A 24082-nucleotide genomic window follows, 5' to 3' on the forward strand; every position below is an offset into this window, starting at 1 on the left:
CCCCGTCAGGTGTAAGGGTTCAAAACTACGAAACTAACCCTCCTCTTGAACTTCATCACCAAAACTATTGGGTCCCCCTCCCCTCTCCTTTCAAGGTCTCACTTAGGTTTGGTTCAACTTTCCCCTCTTGCATCCCATTCCTCAAGAGTCGCCAATCTAGCTACATTCCTCCACCTAAAATCTTATCCACACACCCCCCCCTGCCAACTGGTCATTTGGTCCAGCCTAGTTTGGTTCAAAGGTCATATCCCCAGCCACTCCACTATTTGGAGAACCTTTAACCTTTGTCTCCCCATCCAAGCATTCCTAGCCCGTAGACACCTTCCCTATTAACCCTAACTATATCTTTTTTTAGAATGGCCAAGAAGATATTGACCACCTCTTCTTTGTCGATCCCTTCTCCCATTCCCTTCCACCTCCTTGCTGGATTTAATTTTTGAAATGTGCCAGCATTTTTTTTTTTAAATTACTTAAAAAATTACATTTTTTTCAAAAAATAACCTACATACACATGATGTATTGGCATCGTTTTGATGTATGTGAGACACCATTACTCGATCTACATTGTGATGGTGTCAAAATTAGTTTGAGGCTATTTAAATTTGATTTCATGTATTTAATAATTACTTTTAGAAAACAAGCATTAAATAATCAAAACAACAGCTGAACTTGAACAAAGAAAAGAGAGAAGAAGAAGAAGAGAAAAGAGATGAAGAAGCAGCAGAAGAGGCCCATGATTCTCACTTAGCACTCCTAGAATCACAGCCTCTTATTTATAGATATCAATAGTCTAGATTACAACTTGAGAAGAAAGCCATCTTGCCCTCTAAAAAAGGAAATAAATAGTACAAATTATGGACATAATTTTCTAGTAAAACTAACTCCTAAAATCTGTCCAAAATAGAAAGTACTGAAAATAGAAACTACCACTAAAATAGAAACCATACTTTCTAGAAACTCCCAAAACTTATGTAGCAAGACTCCTACATTAGAAATAGAGAGTAGAGTAGCATCATTAGCATAATACTATTTACATGAACAGTAAAATCTGTTTGTACTGTTCACCTGTACAACATTATGCTAGTGATGCTACTCTACTCATGTGAACAGTAAAATAGCCCAAAGTGAGTATACTTCAACAATTACTAAGGATTAATATTTAATTATAAAAATTATTTTTAATTAGCAAAGAATCCCTATGTATGTTTGTGGTTTTGTGTTTTGGAGAGTTTAATATGTATGTTTGTATCAAACACCCATTTTGACAAGCATTTACTATATTGGACATTGTGAACAGTAAAATAGCCCAAGGTGCGTATACTTCAACAATTACTAAGGATTAATATTTAACTATAAAAATTATTTTTAATTAACAAAGAACTCCAAAACACGTTACCTTAGGTTATAAGTAACATGTGTTTAGGCTAAAAAAATTTAATATGTATGTTTGTATCAAACACCCATTTTGACAGGCAGTTGCTATATTGGACATTGCTTGGCAGCATAGTAGACCTCTAGGGGATGACAGGAAGAAGTCTAAGTGTAACTACTACAAGAAACAGATAAGAGGAGACCGGGCCACTTGATTGAAGTGCCATCTAGTAGGCAGGGACCGCAATGTGACTAGGTGCCCCAATGTGCCTTATGAGGTAAAAGTTGCAATAGCAAAGTATCGGGGAGTTGGGAAACAAAAGAGAAGAGAAGAGGGCAAAGCGGGATGAGTTCAATGTTGCATGCTTAATGGAGGTGGGAGAGCAGAACATTGGATTTGAGTTGGACCTTGACACATCATCCTTAGAGACAAATATCAAGATAACACTAAGGATAAGTAAAAGTCTCATAGACTCAATCAAATCAGGAGGACACAAAGGGCCATGGGTGTAAGGTTCTCTAGAGATCCAAATTTTGAGAGGGGAAGGAGAGACAACTCCACTATGAGGAGGAGCCATAGTGTTAAGAGTGTCGGATCCCTTGCCATAGCCTCCATGGCCTTGAATTATATCTGATGCACCTAGACTCTATCCCACTGGTCCAAATATCCAAATATTACATATTGATCTAGACTTGTTTAGCAGGCCACGAAGAGAAAAAATAAATAAAAAATAAAGCATTTGTGGGGTGATGTGAAGAAAAAGTTGAGGATGACCTTCTCGAAGTGGGCATTCTATCATGGCATTCCTGCAAATGTTGCACAAAGGCCTTATTATAAGGCTATGATGGTCGAGATTAGCGGTGATGCGCATGGGGTGGTTGTGCCAACCCCATATGAGATCTACAATGTTTATTTACCATGGCATAGGAGGACTTGAAGACTTACTCTGATGGTCTCAAGCTGATGTGGAGGCATTATGGGGTGATAGTGATGTGTGATGGTTGGACTAGTCCCACTAGATAGTTCATCATCAACTTAATGTTGACTTGTGATGGGAGGGCAGCATTCATCAAGTTTGTTGATGCATCTAGGGAGAAGAAGGATGCGAAGTACATTTATGGGCTGCTAAAGAGTGTAGTGAGAGAGATTGGAGTTGAGCATGTGGTGCAGGTTATTACAAATAATTGCTCCAACTTCAAGAAGGGTGGGATGAAGCTGATGGTGAATCCTGACTATAGGCTCTTTTAGACTCCCTATGTTGCACATTGTATTGATTTGATGTTGAAAGACATGGGGCAAATTAAATTTTTGAAGAAGGATGTAGACGGGGCACGAAAAATGAGCACATTCATCTATAACCACGGATTTGCATGGCATATGTCAAGAAGGATGTGTGATGGTGACCTGGTGAGGCCTGGGATCACCATATTTACAACTAATTAGATTGCCTTGAAGAGCTTTAAGAAGAAGAACAAATCACATGCAATGTTTGCATCACAACAGCGGTTCGACTGGCCCAGTTTAGATTGCCGAATAGGGAGATTAGCACAGATCACCATATCGAGTGATAACTTCTAGGGGAAATCTGAGGATAGTGGTGAAGCTTCTTGAATCTGTGGTGACTGTCTTAAAGTTGGTAGATCTACAAAAGAAACCAACTTTACCACATATTTGGCTTGCAGTGGAGATGATGAAAGAGATGGTTGGGAAGGCCTATCATAAAGGCAATAAGAGATTCCTCCAGATCATTCAAGAGAGGTAGGAAAACCAGTTGCAACATCCATTATGTTTGGCTACTGACTTGAAAGTTATTAATTATTCTAAGTTATTATGTTGTTGTGTAGTTTCTTACCATCTCATTTGTTTGTATGTTTGTTTGGTAGCCTAATATCTAAATCCCATATACTACTACAGTAAAGAACTTGGGATGAGCAAGACTTGATACTAGGTAGTCCATTGTGTAGTGGAGAGGTTGGGACCACATCCGACTAAACAAGCATTAATCAATCATGAGGTAAAATTGTCATTTGTGAGAACACTAGTACTTATGTTAATTACTTACTTTTTATACTAACATAGTTATTGTTTTTTGAAGTTGAAGGCTTCTAGAGATGCCATTGGGGGTCGCGCAGTGCTATTCAGGCTCGATAGACCATCAATCCTATTTAATCCAAATCTTACATAATCTATTTTAGTTTTTTACTACTATAATTACTTTTTAGCCTTATTAATTGGATTGGGTACGTTTCTTGCATCTGAGTGGTGGCTGCAATATGGGGGAGACTCAAAGCACTTGGTACCAATTGCAGTTTAAGTGCTCCCTAGACATCTTCTACCACTGGGTGTAAGCATACTAGAAATAACAGTTTTTGGTTCTCCACCCTACTAGAAATAACCTGATACACTGTAAGAGGCAGAACCAGATTGGGGGTGAAGTGGCTGGAAGATCTTGTATATGTGCACTAAAATATGAGGTTGAGAGAAAAGCACATCAAAAGAGAGATGGAAGGACTAGATGGGGACAAGATCGAGTAGGCTGAGATCTTTGCAATTGATTATAATGAGAACCCCTTACTCAAGTGGGTTCTTTGATCACTGTTGGATGAGGTGGGAGGTTGACTTAGCAACCATATTGCACAAGAGATGGGAGCTGATGTGGACGAGTTCTTGGCCAAAGATGGGAGAGTGCACACCGAGCATAATTGTCTCTTAGAGCCTGTTAGGTCCCTCCCTAACTTGCCCTGAACCCCTAATAATCTTTTACTGCTACGGATTGTAAAGAATTAATGGCAGAGACTATCACAGAAACTGAATTCAGAATGACATATTCAGCAGGGTAAGCTTGAAGTACTAATCGATTCCATTAAGAACTCTGATGTGGAAATAGCTGCAGACTACAGATTGAGATACTAAGAACTGATAACTCTACTGAAATTAAACAAACTAAAATGAAACACAGATAAACACAGCATCAATCGACATCTACCGACTGAGCAACACCATGGCTGAGCCATTCCCAGAGGTCCTCCCTCTCCCCGCAAGCTTGCTTGCTACTTCTATATTTTTTCTCCCCCGTTTCTTCTCTCCCTTCTCTCTTTTGTACTCCCCTTTCCCATAACAAACTCCAACAGAATTTACTCTTCTATCCACCCATGTTCTGCCAGCTGTCCTCTCCTCATATGTATCCCCTGTAGCAGCTGTAGGTTGCATCATGTAGTCCTTCTTCTTCTTTCTCATATATACCTTTGTGATTAGGGTCTTATCAGTGCCACACCCCATTCCATCCAACCATCGTGAGGAGAACATGGTGTTGTCGAACACCGATGATGATGCCACTCAAGCAGAAGATGATGATGATGGTGGTGGACCTGATAGTGGGGATGATGGACCAGATGATTAGGATTCGACTGATCCTAGGGAGGGAACACGACTACCAGCACCAGTTGAGAGTCAGGGACAAGGAGGGGCACTGAGATTCAAGGGGGAGAGTCAGTTCACCCATGCATGGCACACAAGATATAGAACGTGGTGGAGCAGTGGTCATACTATGACCTACAGCCGGAAGGAAAAGGCAAAACGACATAGACATGGATATGAGGATGACACCTCATCATATGGGTCTTACCATCCCATAGATGTGCCAAGCTGGAGGGGTCCACGAGCTTGGATAAGTCCAGAGGCTCCATAGCTAGAGGATCCAGATACTAGAGATCAATTGATGGAGAGCGTTGAATCTACTTTTGGGCATCATGGTTATGAATCCCAAGGTTGTCAAGGAGACCAAAGCGATTAAGTGACAAACGGTGCCTAGGCGGCAATATGGCTACCAAAGCGATTTGGTCAAGCATTTTTCAATACAACTACTTTTAAACTACTTTTCAATACAACTACTTTCTATCATAAGCTAAACAACTATTCAATATATTCATCCAAAAAAAAAGCATTAAAGAATCATAATTATGAAAAATTATTCAAAAAAAAGAACACAAAACATAAATTCATCTCATCAAACCATAGTTGTCAAAGCGTCCACCTAGGCATTCATTGATTCTTAATATTGAGTACGGCTCATGCTTCACATTCAATTGCCGACGGGCACGGGGGTTCAAGGGAGGCCACCCCAACAGGGGTGTGGGGGTAGTGCCCCCGAAGCAAAAAATAGGTCTTATGTCACTTTGGGCTTTGGAGTTCCTTTGTAGTTTGGGCGTCAATTAAGCGATTCAAACAAAGCGATTGAAACCTGCCTTGCCGCCTAGGCAGACACTTTGACAACCATGCTTATGGTACCCCTTATGGTTATCCGATACTAATGGGATAGATTCGGGCATATTTTCCAGGCCCTGATGATGTAGTATATCAGTACACCGATGCTACTTATGGAAATGGCTCTGGGGCAGAGACATTTGTGGAGTCCTTCGGCTGGCAAGCACCACTACTCTCGGAGCAATCTTATCTTCCACATCTATATTGTATGCTCCCTCAGATATAATATCTGGCATCTGTGGATGGCCAGACCTACAGAGCTGTAGTGGTCAACTACCTCGGAACCATAAGAGGAACATGTCATGGGACGTTTATGTCTACTGGACAAAGGAGAGATTCAGACATAACTAGTACTACATGGCTTATAGGATGGACCACCGAGGCACTTATTTAGGAATTGAGTGAGTAGTGGTTTTTGTACTTCCCTTTTTTGTTAGTTACTTGGTATTTGAAGTTCTGAACTTTGAATATATAATTCAAGTTATGTTTGTAGTGTATTTTTAGAAACCTCTCTAGGAATACTATGACTTTGAATGACATATCTACAATTAGTATTTTTAGCAAAATGCATGTGTCAATGTTTTCTTTATGCCAAAATTAGCTTATATACAGAGTCCCACCCCAAAATACCGTTTGAAGCTTGCAAGAAGAAGTCCCAAGTTTCGAAAAAATTTCAGCCATTTCGACCAAATTTCGGTTTTCCATAAGTTTCAACCAAAACATTAATCTATGGTTGGACCCAAGGTTTAAGATTTCGTCTCATCTCAAGGTTTTAGCCAACTTGAGACGAGCAAAATCTCTACGAAACATAGTAAAAATTCTAGCAAGTTTTAGTGGTATCTCTCGGTGAGTTTTATTCATTTTATGGGCCTGGTTATTTTAGGGCAACCTATTTTAGGGCCTATAAACACACATCCACGGTTAATTTGGTTACAAAGCAATCATAATGGTCTTTGGATTGACTCTCCTATTTGTGTTTGTGGCAAGGAAAAACTTTTGGTTGAAACCTAGATTTCGACCTAAGCAAAGGTCGAAATTTTCAAAATTCGACCAAAATTTTGGTCAAAATTTGTAACTTTTTCCCTAAAAGTTTTGGGCCTCATATGGCCTCAAAATGATTTGGATTCTTCCCTCCGACCTATTTTAAGTATAATAAACACAATGGAACTACTATTTTACAAAGAAAACAACTAAAAAATTAACATTCAAGTGTATACAACCATATGACTATAACCGAGTTACACAATTCAAAATATAATACTTAAAACTTAGATGTTAGAACTTAAACTTAAAATTTGCAAGTTGCAAGTTACAACAACTTACAAACTAATACATTTGTGCTTAAGCCAGTATGATTTGCTCCCCATACCAAACACAATACATATCCCATGACATATGATGCATATAGTTGTTGAGGAAGTCGACAATTGCAGCTTTATGTGTCGCCTCATCCACATGGGCAAGATAACCTAATGGGGGGAACTCCGAAATAGATAACATAGATGCAGGGGCAGGTGGCTGAACCTTATTGTCAAAGATTTACTCCTGAAAGTTCCGTGACCCCGAAGAAGAACCCTGGTAGCTACCCCACTAGTGTTTAACTTTGATAGTAGGGAGGCACACCACAAGGTTTATAACCATAAGGTCCATAAATGGAACTAGAAACAGTATCAACACTCTCCGTAGAAGTATCATGCGACTGGGAATTATACCATCCTGCTTCTCTAGAGGTTGGTGGTTCTAAAATCATTTAAGCTCATGGATCCCATAAAGCCCACCAAGCTCCTCGCATCAACCAGAGAATAAGACCCATATGTTGTTGTGTCCTCCTTGCCATATCTGTGTTGTTTCCCCTTCCTCTTCCTAGTATATGTCAAAGTCATATGACTTCAAGATGCAGCTCTTCCATGGTCTGAATCCTGCGTCGTATGGGTGAACCGACTCTCATTTGTGAATCTCGGGGGTTGTCCTCCCATCTCTGACTGTTACGTACTGGTGGTGGTGGTCTCTCCTTAGGATCAGTCAAATCCTGATCATGAGGTCCGACATCATCATCATCATCATCATCGCCGTCGTCGTCGGGAGATGCCTGAGTCGCATCATCCCCAGTGTCGGACTAGACAATTAAATCTTCACTCCAGGTGGATGCACTAGGGTGTGGCAAAAAGGGACATTTGGGTGCTGTATGTGCCTCCCTCTTATTGGCCAAAAAGTCAGCCACATCAGCCCCCGTCTGATCTCCAATATGTCAACTAACACGACCTCTGTCCTCATCCAGCAACAGCTATCCACTGTCCACTGTTCCTGGTCCAGTCAACCACTAGATTGTCATCATCATCCAACTCAAAGGTGCCAGCCAACTTAATCATATTAATATGATCCTCCCTCAGTCTCATATTATAGTGTACATACACAAGGTCTTCTGGACGCTTCACACCCAATCGGTTGCGTCTCTTTGAGTGGATGAGGCTGAAGGTGCTCCAATTTTGCTCACAACCAGTGGCAGAACATGTCTGAGAGAGCACCTACATGATCGTACTCAAGTGGCGTGAGTCAACCAAATTGCAACTTCCAATCAAGTACAACAAACATAGACTCTAAGTCATTTCAATACTTAAGTAACTAACTAGAAGATAGAATATATAATTAATTAAATATATAATGAATTAACTTACTCCCAGGGGAGGATTCCCATCCCGATATGGCCACAGAACGACCGAAACTCCCAGTGGCATCCCTAGATGCCTTAATCTAATATATAAAATAAATAATAAAAAAAAATAACTAGGTTAATAACTTAGTTTAAAATTATAAGTTGTGAATATCAAATCACAATCTCACCTCCATAAGGATGATTGCTTGTTTAGATGGTTATGGTTCCCTCTTCTCCACTACAGTTTGGACAACATCTATCAAATCTTGCCTCATCCCAAGCATGTCTTTGTAATGGTACTTGGGATTTAGATAATACATTGTGCAACAAAACGCAAAAATAAGAGGGAATAGTGTCATAATGTAATGAAAATCAAATTGATTACTAGACTTGACAACTCACTAGCCTTATGTAGTGGATGTTGCAACTGCTTTTCCCATCTATTTTAGATGATGTTGAGGATTTTCTGGTTGCCCTATGGGCAGACCTGAGCAACTTGTTGCTTCATCCCACTATTGCAACCCATATGTGTGGTAAAATATGTCTTCTCTGCTGATCTACCATCCTCAACAGATGCACCACTATCCTCACATTATTCCAGAAGGTCTTATTGAGTATGGTCAATTGTGCTCTCTTTCCTCCTATAGTTGAAGACCCTCCTAGTTAAACTACTACTCTGATGCAAACATGCTCCCAAGGCCAGTCTTCTTACTCTCAAAGCTCTGCAGTGTAATCCAACTGGTAGAAAACCTGGTTATGCCTGGCCTCACTAAGTCACCTTGACGCATGTCCCTCATCATCTGTAGTGCATAGGTGCGATTGTAGATGAAGGTGCTAACTTGTTGGGCTTGCTCCACTGTCTTTTTCACCATCTTGATATAGCCCACGTCCTTTAGCATTAGGTCAATGCAATGAGCAACACATAGAGTCCAAAAGAGCTTATATCTAACCAAATTAGTAATGATTTACTGAACCATCAAGTCAAACATAAAGTCATAAAGCATAAATGTAATCTGTATTTAAAAATCAAAATTAGTAGTAGAAGTAGAAGCATGTCTTGATACTTCTCGTCATCTTCAACCCAGCTTTCTTGTAGTTCGAGCCATTATCAGTCACAATTTGGACCACATTCTCCACTCCAACCTCCTTCACCACTAGCTTTAAGAATTTTTAGAGGTATTTTGCATCATTCTTCTCACTGGATGCATCTACTGACTTGAGGAACACCGTCCTCCCATCACAATTCAACATGAAATTGATAATAGACTGTCTAGTGGGACCAATCCAACCATCAACCATCACAATCACTCCATAATAAGCCCACATATGCTTCAATCCATCAATATGCTCATCCAAGTCATGCTTATGCCTAGGCAAATACACATTATATATCTCATGTGGGGTGGGCCCCTGTACACCACTCCCAACCCCGGCTATCTCCTCAATCATATCCCTGTAGGAGGGCCCTTGGGCTTTATGTGCTAGAATACTATAGTACATAGCCCATTTGGAGAAAGCCATCCCCACTTTCTCCTTCACACTCCCCCACAAGTGCTTCAACTTCCTTTACTTTTGTTTTAGCCTCCTAAACAGGGTCGGATCATTACAAAGAATCTTAACATCCGGATCTGTAGAATGTGTTGATGAAGCTCAGCCCCGTGCTGTGGCCCGTGGGGAAGTTGGTTACTCACCTGGCAAGATTTGAGAAGACCCACCAATGGAGAACCAAATCTAGTGTTTGAAATGGAGTTCCACAAATCATGTGAAATGAGGGATGAAGAAAAAAAAACCAAAAACAATTTTGAAACTGGTCGAAATCTAGAGGGGCAAAACTGGTGAAACAGGAAAAAACTCAAAATTCCGGAGTTTCTACTCAAAACATCTGATTTTATAACCTACGCACGTGTTGTTTCAGCCAATACCTGTTGGTACCGAAATTTCTGTCAGTTTCGACCAACATTTTCGGTACATTTCAGCATAAACATTTCACTTCAAGGAAATATTTGTAATTTCGTTTCATTTTCAATTTTTCTGGATATTTCGGTCGAAACTTCGGTAATTTCGACTGTAATGTACCATGGTCTGTAGTCGAAGCTAAATATATTTTCACACGACGAAACATTCTTTAAGTATAAGTCACAATCATGGAAACCCTATTTTAGGCTATATTAACACATTTATATGATATAGTGCAAAAATAGTTACTAATTAGGTGTTTTGTTTTCCGAAATTCCCAAGATTTCAACTGAAATTCCAAGATCTAGACTGAAACTTCCAAAATACCGAAATTTCAATGAAATTCCAATTAACCAATCAATTTCATTTCGGTGACCTCGAAACATCCGAAATCTCACGAAATTTCGATGAAATTTTGCCAAACCATGGTTGGACCACCACAAGTGGGTCTCACATGTCAACCAAACCCTAACAACAATATAAAGAAAATGGGCTTAAGATGCAGGGTATCACACAACTCACCTCAACCAGCCATTTGTACTTCCCATCACTAACACATCTGCTTCATATTTTCCCCTCGGTGTTTGCAAGTTGACACACAATTGCTCTAAAGCACCATCGGCAGTATCAATTTTGTCCTCGAATTTCCAAACCTATAATTCATAAAGAAGATCATTGAAAACAAATTAATACTAATAACAGTAAAATAAATAAATAAAGAACAATTAATAAAAAATTCTTCTAGTGTCATTTGTTTAATTCAAGATACAAACAGTATGCATGCTAATTCAGCAAAAGATCTAGCATCAAACTCTAAGCGAGCAGTGGCTTCTAATGAAACGGTGGCCCTATCAAAAGGATCTGCCAGCTTCATTTTTTAACTCAAGTTTCAGACAGTTCGCATGCTAATTTTTAAACTCAAAAAAGTGCCACATAGCATTTCAAAAGATCCATGGGTTGGTCAGTTATAACAGCACAATTATCCTGAGTACAATTTATAATGCACCAGTTACCAAAATTCCATTTTTAAGGCTCCAAGAAAGCATTATTTAGAATCAGCTGTGCGGACTAGCCAGCTCACGACGGTCACTATCCTTGTCTGTGTAGCACGCACCACACCAACCCTAGGAAACTGCAAATCTTGAAAGTTTCATGTGGCAGTGACAAGCAGAAAGGAAGGATCAAGTTAACATGGGAGATGAATTCTGTGTCGAGAGAGGACTTGGGTCTTAGCATATCTAAGTTATCAGCAAAGAGGCTGTTAGGGAATTCCGTAAAACCAAATAGCTTTTGTCACACTAGCTAAAGACAAACAATCCACACCATAATCAGAGTTTTTTTTTTTTTTTTTTTTGGGGCGGGGGAGAGGGGCGCACTAACCCAGTGCTATTTTCGTTACTCTTTTCTGTCCATAGAAAGGAAACAACTGAATTTCTTATTGTTAGTGTTAATTATTGATATAAATTGTTATAGGCATTACCAAACAGCTCAAGACTAGGGTCCAGAGGTTGGAAGAGCAAGAAGGTTGGGCATTTGATCCCTTGTAAGTGTAATAAAGGTTCGAAAACTTGTCTTGAACAGCCATCTTGACCTGGCAAAGCTCCCAAGATCTTGCTAGTTTCTGCACCTTTTTTGGCCTACAAGACTCAAAATGATGTGATGGGCAAATGGCCATAGTTGGCTCCAAAACTTTAAGGGAAGCTTGTTTTAGCATCAATAAACTTGATTTAATAATCAAATTGTTATCAGTAAAATTTTAATTAGCACCTAATTTGGTTTATGGTTCAGCATCCTGAAACTGCCTATTCTACACTTTGATTGAGTTTTGTAGACATAATTTTGCAATACATATATAAATACAATAACTTAAGAAATGGTTAAGACTTACATCTGACACGAAAGTGTTCACAATGCAATTACATATGCACCCAATCCAACAGTCCAAGTACAATGAATAGTACAGAAGTCATAAGCACCTAATACTGTAGTCCAACAATATGATATTCACAGGTAACAGGCAATCAAGGAGGTTGAGATTCTTGTAATATTCAACAATTTATTCAGATTCTCGAACTATTCAGAATATCAGTCAGGTGAGTCAAGTTTATCCAACAAGAAAATGAAATGATCAACCTGGATGTTTATCCAATATTTGAAGATAAAATGGACCAACAGCTTTAGCAGCCTACATAGCAGCCACTAACAAACAGCCAAACAAACCTAGTGAGGAGGAGCGACAAACTCTTGGTAGAGGTACCCTGAAGACAAATAAGCAGCAGACTCTTAGTAATGATATTATGGAGCTATATGTTCGCAAATGTGTGGACAAGAGACCACTACAAAAGCACCTTGACCAGACCCTGGACCTCCAACTGCTTCATGTCCTGGTATGGATCCTTGAACAACCTACAACCCTCAAAATGTTGTTAAGGAAATGCACTTATCCCATATTCCAAGTTGTCTCCCTTGACTCTTTTCCAGCTTCCTATCGTAGTTTTGTGCCTTCCCTTCTAAACCCATCCCACAGAAATGGCATTGAGACTTGTGCAGATACTTAGTGGAAGGCAAGGATGTTAAAAGGAACAAAAGCACTAAATAAAAATGGGACTTGGGAGCTAGTTGTTCTTCTGTTCTTCCTCCAGGCAAGAGGCCTATTGGTTGTAGGTGGGTGTCTGACTGTCTATTGAAGCAGAACAGTGATGAATCTGTAGATCGATATAAGACCAAACTGATAGCCAAAGGATTCACGCAGACCTTCAGGATTGACTATCAAAAGACATTTGTGCTTGTTGCAAAGCTGAACACCGTTAGAGTTCTACTTGTATGTGTAATTAACTTGGGATAAGATCTTCAGTAGTTAGATATGAAGAATGCCTTCTACATTAACTATGTTAGAAAACAAGTATTAAATAATCAAAACAGCCGTTGAACTTGAACAGAGAAAAGAGAGAAGAAGAAGAAGAGAAGAGAGATGAAGAACTAGTAGAAGAGGCTTGTGATTCTTGCTTAAGAGTCTAGAATCACAGAGCACTTTTATTTATAGCTTCTAATGAATCTAATACAAGTAATTGTCCTCTAGAAAAAGGAAACAAAATATTACAGCTTTAGTAACTTCCTAACACCTAAAATAGAATATTACAGTTTTAGTAACTTCCTAACTCCTAAAATAGAAAGTTCTGAAAATAGAAACTACCACCAAAATAGAAACTATACTTTCTAAAAACTCCCAAAACTTATGTAGCAAGACTACCACATTAGAAATAGAAAATATAATAAAAACAATAGCATAATACTGTTCACGTGAGCAGTAAAAACACTGTTCACGTGAACAGTAACGTGAATAGTAAAACTCCCAAATTTACATATACTTCAACACTCCCCCTCAAGCTGGAGTGTACACAAAGAAAACTTCAGCTTGCACAATAAGAATAAACTTGAAAAGTAGCACCAATCTTGAATTGTGTAGAAATGGCAGATGTCGATAAACACTGAGAAAACTTCACCCAAAAGATAATCAACACCGACTTAAAAAAAACTTTAATTCTTCATGTCAATAGAACCATCCAATAATAAGAACAATCGACGATGTTGAAGATGAACAAAGTCCATAAGTATAACAGGAGCAAAGATACTATCCATATAATGCCGGTAGTAGGAGAAATATCCACACTAAATCTTCAAAATTGCAACTCCAATGTCCATAAGTATAGCAGGATCAAAGACACCATCCACACAATGCCGGTAGTAGGGAGAAATATCCATACTAAATTTTCAAAATTACAACTCCAATGTCCATATAAATGCTTCACAAGAAGGCAAGTAATAGGCAAAGTATAGGTAGGTAAAAGGCAATATTGATTACTGTCGACCAAGTAGGTAGGTAAAAGACAGTATAGGTTACTGTGGACCAAGTAGGTAAGGTAAAAGACAGTATGAGTTACTGTGGACCAAATAGATAAGGTAAAAGACAGTATGGGTTACAACGGACCAAGTAGGTAAGGTAAAAGACAGTATGGCTTACTGCGGACCAAGTAGGTAAGGTAGTATGGGTTACTACGGACCAAGTAGTTAGGTAAAGACATGTAATCATATCGTTGTAGAATGCCATAAGTTGAGGACAAAGATCTTCACAAATAATATCCATGAGCACATCTTGAGTAGATATAGAATAAGGTACCATTCTCCCCCTCACGTGTAGCGTTACACGTGGACAATTAATGATGACCAGTGACAAGCATCTTAAAGTATGAACATAAAAGAAACCAAGAAGGAAAAGTAGCAGCCACAGAGCAGCGTATTATTCACCAATAAAGTTGATCAAGCAGCAGAAAATTGTCTCACAGGACAAAGTCTTGTGCACCAAAGGGGGAAAAAATTCTAGAACACCGCTAACCCTTAGGCAGGAGCAAATTAGATCAGGAAAAAAATATATATTGAACCAGCTTGAAATCTCAAAATTGCAGTAGTCGTTGCAGCAATCCACTCGGAAGAAGTGCAATAACAGTTGAACTAAACTTATAGCACAAACAATGGAAGACAATACTTAGGTCTTGCAATCCGAATTATGGGCATATCTTTGCAAGAATCAAGAGGAATCCCAAGACATCAGTATAGTGCAGATTGAACTTCAGATTTGCACACACAAAAAGGGTAGTAGCAGCCTCAGTTGAATCAAATAGGTAGATATATCCCCAGAAAGCTTAGGGCCTTTTTGTAGTATTAATACCTAGATACTTGGTGCTTCAAAAGTTAAAGAAGAAGGATAGACATGCACAATTACAGCAGCGCGAAGGTTGGGGCTGCCCTAGATAAGAAAAAGGAAAAAAAACTGGGCAGCCAAGAGAGAAAACAATCCCTAAGTTGATTAAACCTGCTCTGATGCCATGTTAGAAAACAAGCATTAAATAATCAAAACAACCGTTGAACTTGAACAGAGAAAAGAGAGAAGAAGAAGAAGAAGAAGAGAAGAGAGATGAAGAACTAGTATTAGAGGCTTGTGATTCTTGCTTAAGAGTCTAGAATCACAGAGCACTTTTATTTATAGCTTCTAATGAATCTAATACAACTTGAGAGACAAGTAATTGTCCTCTAGAAAAAGGAAATAAAATATTACAGCTTTAGTAACTTCCTAGCTCCTAGAATAGAAAGTTCTGAAAATAGAAACTACCACCAAAATAGAAACTATAAAAACTCCCAAAACTTATGTAGTAAGACTCCCACATTAGAAATAGAAAATATAATAAAAACAATAGCATAATATTGTTCACGTGAACAGTAAAACTCCCAAATTTACATATACTTCAACAAACTAGAAGAAGTCTACATGGAAATTCCTCTTGGTTTCACTAACGAGTATGGTTTGTGACAGTGCTCACACTTGACAATCTCCTTAGCTGAATCAGATTTAGCGCTATCAGATTGTAAGGCTGATTTCTCCACAATAGGAGCATGAAGCATGGCTCATTGACGGCTTTCCTCACACTGAATAAGGGCATAACATTGTTCTAGTGTAGGAAAGGGAGAACGACTCAATACTTGCACTCTAATCTGATCATACTCCACATTCAAACCTGCCAAGAAGTCATATACTCGAATCTTATCAACATGCTTCCTATAAGTAGCCACATCATCCAGATTAGTGGGGTGATAATCCCTATAATGATGCAATTCTTGCCAAAGAGATCACAACTCTGCATAATATTGGGCCACAGTCAGTTCCTTTTGCGTAGTCTTATGAAGCTTCTTCCGTAGCTCATAAACCTGTGCATCATTCCCCAACTATCTACATGTTTCAGTAGTAGCCTTCTAGATTTGGGCTATAATATCAAGTAACAGGTATATACGGGCAATATTTGAATTCATGGAATTCAAAGGAATGACATAATAAGAGAGTCATTCGAGATCCATTTATCCAGTGAAACATCTGTGGTGGTAGGATTGATAGTAGCGCCCACAATGTGTCCAACAAGTCCTCTTCCGACAATAGTTAAGTAGGCAAATCGAGCCCGGATCAAATAATTTGTTCCATCAAATCTTATCGAAAGAGGATGAAGAGTGAGGTAATGTTTAGAGCCAGTGGAGGCAATAGTACCATCTTGCCATGCCAAAAAGATGCATGCATTTCTTCAGTCTTCACCCTTTCAAAACAATTCAAATGTCACTGAATGGAATAGCCGGACCACCCAAACAAATCTAAGGAGTTATAGGGTCCATAGTGTAAGTAACACCATTATTTTTTCTCTCTCAAAAGAGACCCTTGGATAAATGAGAAATCACAAATAGACCCTATATATATATATATATGGATAATTGTAGATAGACCCCTATAAATATAGATAATTATAGGACACCCCCTTAAAGATATAGATAATTGCAGATAAGCCCATGAAAATATGGAGAATCACACATTGACCGTTGGAAATCTGTGAATTCTAGAAGAGACGCCTGCATATATATGAATTTACAAATAGACTCCTGTTCTGGTTTGGTCCATGATTTTGGTTCAATGGTTCATCTAGTTCAATGGTTGTAAAGAAGGTTGTTTATATAGTCAATTCAAAAACCAAAAGAACGATGGATGCAAAAGGTTTTCTGGTTTTCGACAACAGTAGTGGAACCAGGGGAACGATGGTAATGCAGGAGCAATAGCTGTGATGATGGTTTTCAACAACAGTAGGCAATGGCAGAAAGGCTAAAAGAAATTGATGGTTCTGTGAATAGGTTGCGATTAGGTCACAGTGATAAGAGGAAGGGCAGAGGCGATGGTGGTGCAGGAGCAACAACGGTGACAACGGTGGTGTAGTTAGAGGAAGGGCAGTGGCAGTGGTGGTGTATGTGGATTCTTTGACTTTTCTGCTCTTCTCTTCTTTTTTTTCCTTTCTCTGTTCTTCTTCTTTCCTAATCAATTGGCTCTGATGCTATGTTGAGAAATGATTGTGCTTGAATGGCTTAAATAGATCAGTGTGATCTCAAGCCCTCTATCAATAATAAAATGCAAAGAACACTATTACACAGATATCCTTACTTGGGTAACAAGAAATAGAGAATTACATGAACAAAAACTCTAATAGAGTTGAACTCCTAGTAAAACTCAACCAACACACAGCTTAACAATGCAAGCATTTGATCTAGTGATCCTAGTGACGACTGCAAACTCCAGTGGACCCGCGGTGAGAGAGGGAGAGGGAGAGTAAGCATGATAGTTACAGCTTCAGGAGTTCGAATTGTTGCCTAGGAATCAAAAGCATTAAGTTTGGCATTAGAAAGAAAATAGGATATGTACGGGGATGATTTTGGTTATTAAATAACCTGAGGGGTATTTTGGTCCCTCTAGATTTGAAATTTAAAAGCACTTAACAGTGGGTGACGGTGTTAGTCTAGTTGGGACCCAGACGTAATATATCGCACTAAGGGAACCCAACATTAGTTTATGATCTACTAAAAGGACCCACACATAAAAAACTATATATATACAATATGGACCTTTAGATTAACCTGTGAGGACAATCCAAATTAAAACCAAGATCTTACTCCATCCTCGCTTTACACAAGAGTGCATCCACAATCTTTGGATCATTACCAAATTCTCAGATTAAATCAGATCCATCGGATTAGATTCCTTAAGCAGCAATCAAGATAGCCTCATGACAATTAAAAGTAATACTACTCAAGGTGTACCAATTATGCATGAGCGCCATTTGGAACACTAATATAGAACCTCCAAAGCAGGTCCTCAATCAAATCAATCAATGAATAACACCCATTGCCACCTGAAAATGTGGACTACTCACATAGTTCAATTCTTCATCAGCCAACCAAATTAACAGATCCAAAATTCACATTAAGAACAGCTCATCAATGAGCTGTACACATTCCAAAATCAAATGAAGTTTTTATCAGAAACTCCTTTCCAAGTGGGCTTCACATCTGTACAGTTGGAAGTCGCTTCCCATGCTCCAATATATCTGTTGGTTTATACTTCCAGGGTGGTTGTTTTAAGGCCCTCCACACCTGTTTGACAAGATGCCCTACAGAGCTATTGTGGCTGTGGTGGTTGCCTGGTAGCTTCCATGGTACTATGCCACCTCAGACCCCTAACATATGATACCCAAGGCGGGATCCACATTCTCTCTTCGTTCTCTCTTGCTCCTGTCTCCTCATCAAATTCATTAAAATTACAAAAACTACAAGAGAGACAAATGCCAACCTACCATGCCCTTCAAACATAATCACTACCACCCACAAGAACACCAACAATGGTAACAATGCTAGTGAACTCCAACCTACCATGTTCTTCACATACAACAGCTGCTGTTCAAAAGATCGCCAATAATGACGATGCCAGAGGTCAACAACTCCAGCCTTATGACCCCTAGAGGGAAGGAAGACAGAAGAAGGCTGAAATGCAAAAGGCAACAGAGGAGCTTGAGAAGTAATGCTAGAGAGACACCTACCAGTGGCAGCACTGCCTCTCTTAGTGATTACATACCTACCAATTTGCCTAATTTCAAAAGAGGCAGAGAGGAGACCATTCCAACAGCCTCAAGCAAAGATAGAGGTAGGAAACAAGAGAAAGGGAAGTACCTGGTTCCTTTAGTTCTAAAGCAACTACACCAGAAGCAGGGACATAAGATAGAGGAGGAGAAGAAGAGGCATGAGATAACAAAGTGTGAGGGCATCCCCACCAATGAGTACATAATGTCATTCAAAGTTCCTATTCTTTAACAGCAGCACAGTTAATGTTGCTTGGTGACCATACATGATACAACCACATCATGTCTGCCTCTGCAGAGAAGGCAGACAGAGTGAAGGACCCACTCATGGGAATTGATGAAAGTCTATTTGATCCATCAAATCAGGAGTTGGAAGAGTAAATTGATACATTAAGAGGACATACAATAAGCATGGACTAATTATGAGGTTTTATTTCATGCAGGAGAAGGGTTTGCAGGGAAGGAGGGAGGAATGGGGACAGAGGTTAGGGAAGGAGCATGAGAGGGTCAAGGGAGAAAGGCCTGGTTAGATGGGCAGTTTGGTATCAGAGAGACGTTGGGTTAGGGAGAGGAGGGGACGTGGGAACCCTGAGGAGGCAGAGACACCCCAGGGAGGCCAACCATGCTGGAAAACAGGTTGGAGGCGTGTCTGGGTCATCATATGGACATGTAGCTATCATTTCAGTTTCAAACGCACCCATTTTATTGACTGTTGGTGCCGGCAATCACAATGAATTGGACATTTCTAAACACTAACCTTTTCACATCATTATAGATTGAATGGGTGGGGAGGGGCCAGAGAATGCCCACAGTATGACCAGGAAGGCCTGATGAAAGTAAAACTCAAGATCCTGTAATATCATTTCAATACCAAACTGGCTCAGAATAAAAGAGGAAACTCCTTGTCTTAGGAGAAACCAAAATCACTTAAAACTAACAGACCAGTGGACTATGCCATCCATTACTACATACACCATAAAAAGAATATGAATTTCAAGCAAATGGCACAAGTACACATACCGTAGGATTTGATGCTTGTATCTTAACATACTCCTGCTGGAAGTTAAACTTTCTCTTGTTAAAAGTGAGTACTTTACCAAACAATTCCCGCTCATTAATCAGCTTTCCAGTTGTTATTCCCTTTTTGCTAGCTATGTTCAATTTTTCACTCGCCTGAAATAAAATAAGACAATCAATCCAAACATAATTTCCATAATGTGTAGGAGAGAACTAGAGTTCATCAACCATGCAAGAATTGTGTAAACATTTAGTATAGAAAGCTTATGCAGCATCTGCAATAGAAACTGTTAAAGTACCAAGTTTTTTTGGAAAATATGAGTACAAAATGTACAATAACAATATTGGCGGCGGCTACATGTAGTTAGGGTGGGGAGATACATAAGGAGAGAGGGAAAGCAAAGAAAGCAACAAAAGGTCCTTGGGGAATCTATAATAGGTACAAGGTAAAGCAACGAGAGCTAGCCTTCCAAATCTGATCAATTGTCAAGGCATCGTCTACATGATGATAGACCTGGGCACCTTGGTGACCTTTGGAAGCACTTAAATGCCTTGCTCAACTGATTGGCTTCACCTTGTATCTTAATCTTCGCAAATGCTTGGTTCACCTAGCACCTTGAGAACTATGTTCTGAATCCTACTAAGAATTCACTCCAGCAAAGCATAAGAGACAGTAGCCCCAAATACAAGTTTGCCTATACTGTCAGAAATAGAGGAACCTGAGAAATAGGAGGCCAGCCAGCACCATCCATGGTCGAAGGGAAGGGGCATCTTCTACAGGACCAAATGGAAACTAAAGTTTTGTACCAAATGGCATAGTTATCAAGGAAGCAAGGTGACCAAGGATTTTAGCAACATGGCGATCAGGGGACCGCAAGGCATCGTCTTGGCGAACAAAGCGTTTTAGAGAACATTCTCTTGATATGATTATTTTATGTGGCACACCAAAAACTTATATAATTCTACTATAAGTTATAAAAATATTAAAGAGTTATAATTTACCCGAGATTGTCATTAAAAAAAAAAAAACATAAGGTCATCTCATCATAATGCGAATATACCAAAAAGCAACATAACATAATAACATACGATTATGATCTATAAATATGAAAATGAAAAGAGTAGACGTGGGATTATATATCACTAGAGCCTACACGAAAGAAGAAAAAGTCGTAGGAGAAAAAAGAAAACAAACCCCCTCCACCCCAAAAAAAAAAGAAGGTTGAAAGTTCCTGTGGGCTGCTATCGTGAGATTTGGAGAGTTGGAGAAGAAGAGTTGCTGGCTGTTGCTATGATGAGGTTTGGGGAAGAAGATTTCCTGCTTTCGACAGATTTGGAGAAGAATTTTGCAATGATTCTTCTAATACTCTTGCAGAGGAAAAGAAGCCAACTTGCAAAGGAGAAGAAGACTCAGAACAGAAGATGACTTTCAATTGAAGGGGAGAAGAAGACTTGCAGGTTGCTGCTATCATGAGTTTTGGAGAAGACCTGCTGCGATTTAGGGAAAGAACACTTTGCAGGACCTTTAGAGAAGAAGACCAAACCTAAATGCCGTGGACTTGGGGTCAACCAGATAATGTTGCTGCCGAGGCGGTCCTCTTTCTTTAGCGTATTAAGACTCGATTTGGTGTTTCAGCTTTCATGATTAGGCTTTCTTCTTCTTCTTCTTATTTTAAATCTTTTTTAATTATTTTTACTCTTTAATCTCTCTCTGTCTGTGATCCTATGCTTCTTGTTGAATGGTATTGCTATGTATACAACCAATCATATATAATTTTATGGAATAAATTTTGATGGTTTAAACAAATTCCCAATAAATAAAAAATTAATCTAGGTACAAAGAGTCAAAAAAGTGATTCCTTTGCCCACAAGGCGTCGCTTATGCAATAAAGCATGAGTGTTTTTTGCATATAAAAAAGGCAATGGGTTGCCTATAAGCCCAGAAAATGCCTTGTCATGTTGGCAATGCTTTGATAACAGAGCCAAACAGAGATGGTCACTGTCCTCAAGACTATTCCATCAAAGAGGGCATGAAGAGGAAACCTAGATATGATGGCGAAGGAGAAAAGATTTGGTGGGCACACAACACAGTCAATGACTGGTGAAGAATATGATTTTTTTTAACCAAATAAGGCTGGCCTGAGGGACCACAAGGGAAGGGGGTAGCCAAGTAAAATGCCAAGGATAAAGGGAGTAAAGGATCCAAATTTCCAAGACAGGAAGGGAGTCATGCCACTTTATCCAAGTGGAAGGGGGAGGGGGGGGGGGGAGTTGGAAACCTTCTGTGTTATTTTCTTTCAAAGGGATCTGAAACTTCCAGGGAATTGGGTCTAAGGTGAAAGGATGCCAACATCGCTGGAATATTAAAATTGATATAAAGGATTGGCTCCAGGGAAAAACTTAAGTAGGTCAATTGGGTGTATCAAAGATATCTTCAAAAGCACTTGAACTGGACTATCCCCATCCATGTGCTTCTTGGGTTTGGAGGAAATTGATACAACTCAGACCCCTAATCATCCACAATACATCCTCTCTAATTGATGACAGTGCTTCCACTAGGCTTTGGTTAGACATCGGCCTCTGGCTAGTGCTACTCTCAGAGGTGGGTGACAGATCTCTCTACCGCTTGGGCTCAGACAGATTATCTTTGGTGTCTCAAATCATTAAACACTCAGATGGGAATTCCCCCCCCCCCCCCCCCCACACACCGTCCCTCCAAAAAAAAAAAAACCTGCCCTAAAGTCTATCAAGACTGCTCTCCCCCAAAGATCCTTCTGTGGTAGGTGGTAAAATCTCTGGGACTGCATGACAGTCTGGGTTATTCAGTTTGAAGTAGGCTTGGAACTTGCTAGAGCAGGTGGTGATATTATCATTTGGCATAATGTTTTGTGGTTTTCAAATTTCATCCCTTGTTAGAGCTTGACCATGGTATGCTCCTCAATATTGCTTTCCAGGGAGGATTTCCTTTTTGCATATTCCAACATCCCCTAGCTGCATACTTTGTTGCAATGGTCATGTAGAGAAATCTAAGAAGATGGATGGCCAACCAGACACTTGACTTGCATTTGGGAGTGCATCCCCTGATTCCTTCGATATCGAATCAAAACTTTCTATTGTTCCTATTCAGTAAATTGATTCACCCAAAAATAGGCATACTGTATCTTCTCCAATTTTGCCTCTTACAGGGTTGTCTTTTGGTCACTTTTGGGATTCCTAGATCCTTCTTTCTATTCCATCTGTCAATACCAGTGGCAGTGGCGTCACAGGGGCAGTGAGCAGTGGTGATGAGGTTTGGGCCCGGCTCGAATTGCCTCAAAGCTTGATTGATTCCTTGCCAACAATCCCTGGCTTTCCTCCTTCCCTTCTTCCCATGCTTCTTTCTCTAACCCCAATCTTTCCGATCACTCTCCCTGCTTTGTCCAAATCTCTCCTCCCATCCATGGTAGAAGATCTCGCTCTCAAGAGAGATCTCGCCACCTTGAAAAAGCATAGTTGTCAAGGTGTCGCCTCAGCGTCTGGGCTCCTTCGGAGAGCCTCAAATTGGCGTCGCCTTATTTTTAGGCAATAAGGCGTTCGCTTTTTTTTTTTCTTTTTTAAATCACGAGAAAGATGCCTAATTGAAGGCATATATTGAAATACTTATTAGATTCCGATTGTAAAGTATCTATTGTTTGAACCTATATGCATATGTATAATGACACTACATGCGATCAAATGTTAAAATAAAAATAAAAACAAACAAAATCGAAAGAGAATAAGTTCTTGACTCAAGTCTCACACTCTCACTCTCACTCTAATCCCTAATCTCTTTCTCTCTTCCTCCCTTCTTCTCTACCATTCCCGCGACGACACTCCGGCAAGCAGTGGCCAGCGACAAACAACTTCTTCTCTTCCTTTCTTCTCGCGACTTTTTATTTAGGACCTATTATGTGTGGTTTTTAGTATGTTGGATGACTTGAGGTAGTATGACATTAGTTTTTTTATTATATAAGATATGATAGATTTAGAGTGAATGAGATGTACACTAAAAATTTCACTTAAAACGCCTCAACCCCCTCAAAAGCGCCTCGAAGGGCGCCTCATCGCCTCAATTAGCCTAAACCGCCTTGTCACCGTGACAACTATGTGAAAAAGAGAGATCTCGACCATCTCGGTGAGATCTCAGTCGAGATATACAACTTTTTCGCGTCAACTCAGTGGTCCATCTCGGTGGGTTTTAGGGTCCCAATTGGGTTGAAACTTGGTATTTAGCTTATTTAAGGCCTTTTGAACACGTTGGTGGCCTTGGATTTACTAGAAACAACCCTATGTATGATTTCTAAGTCTACC

General features: G+C 39.6%; 1 protein-coding gene across 1 annotated transcript in view; it reads right to left on the bottom strand.

Moving 5' to 3' along the window:
* LOC149006093 (uncharacterized) overlaps positions 1 to 24082 on the bottom strand; it is a 57315-nt gene that overhangs the window by 17650 nt on the left and 15583 nt on the right. The window contains 2 exon segments of the mRNA XM_089168624.1: positions 10767 to 10897; positions 19757 to 19909. Coding sequence (XP_089024750.1) covers positions 10767 to 10897; positions 19757 to 19909 — 284 coding nt within the window.

This window comes from Hakea prostrata, chromosome 9, assembly GCF_041222555.1.
Source record: "Hakea prostrata isolate BN-2017 chromosome 9, UWA_Hpros_2, whole genome shotgun sequence".
Classification (NCBI taxonomy): Eukaryota; Viridiplantae; Streptophyta; class Magnoliopsida; order Proteales; family Proteaceae; genus Hakea; species Hakea prostrata.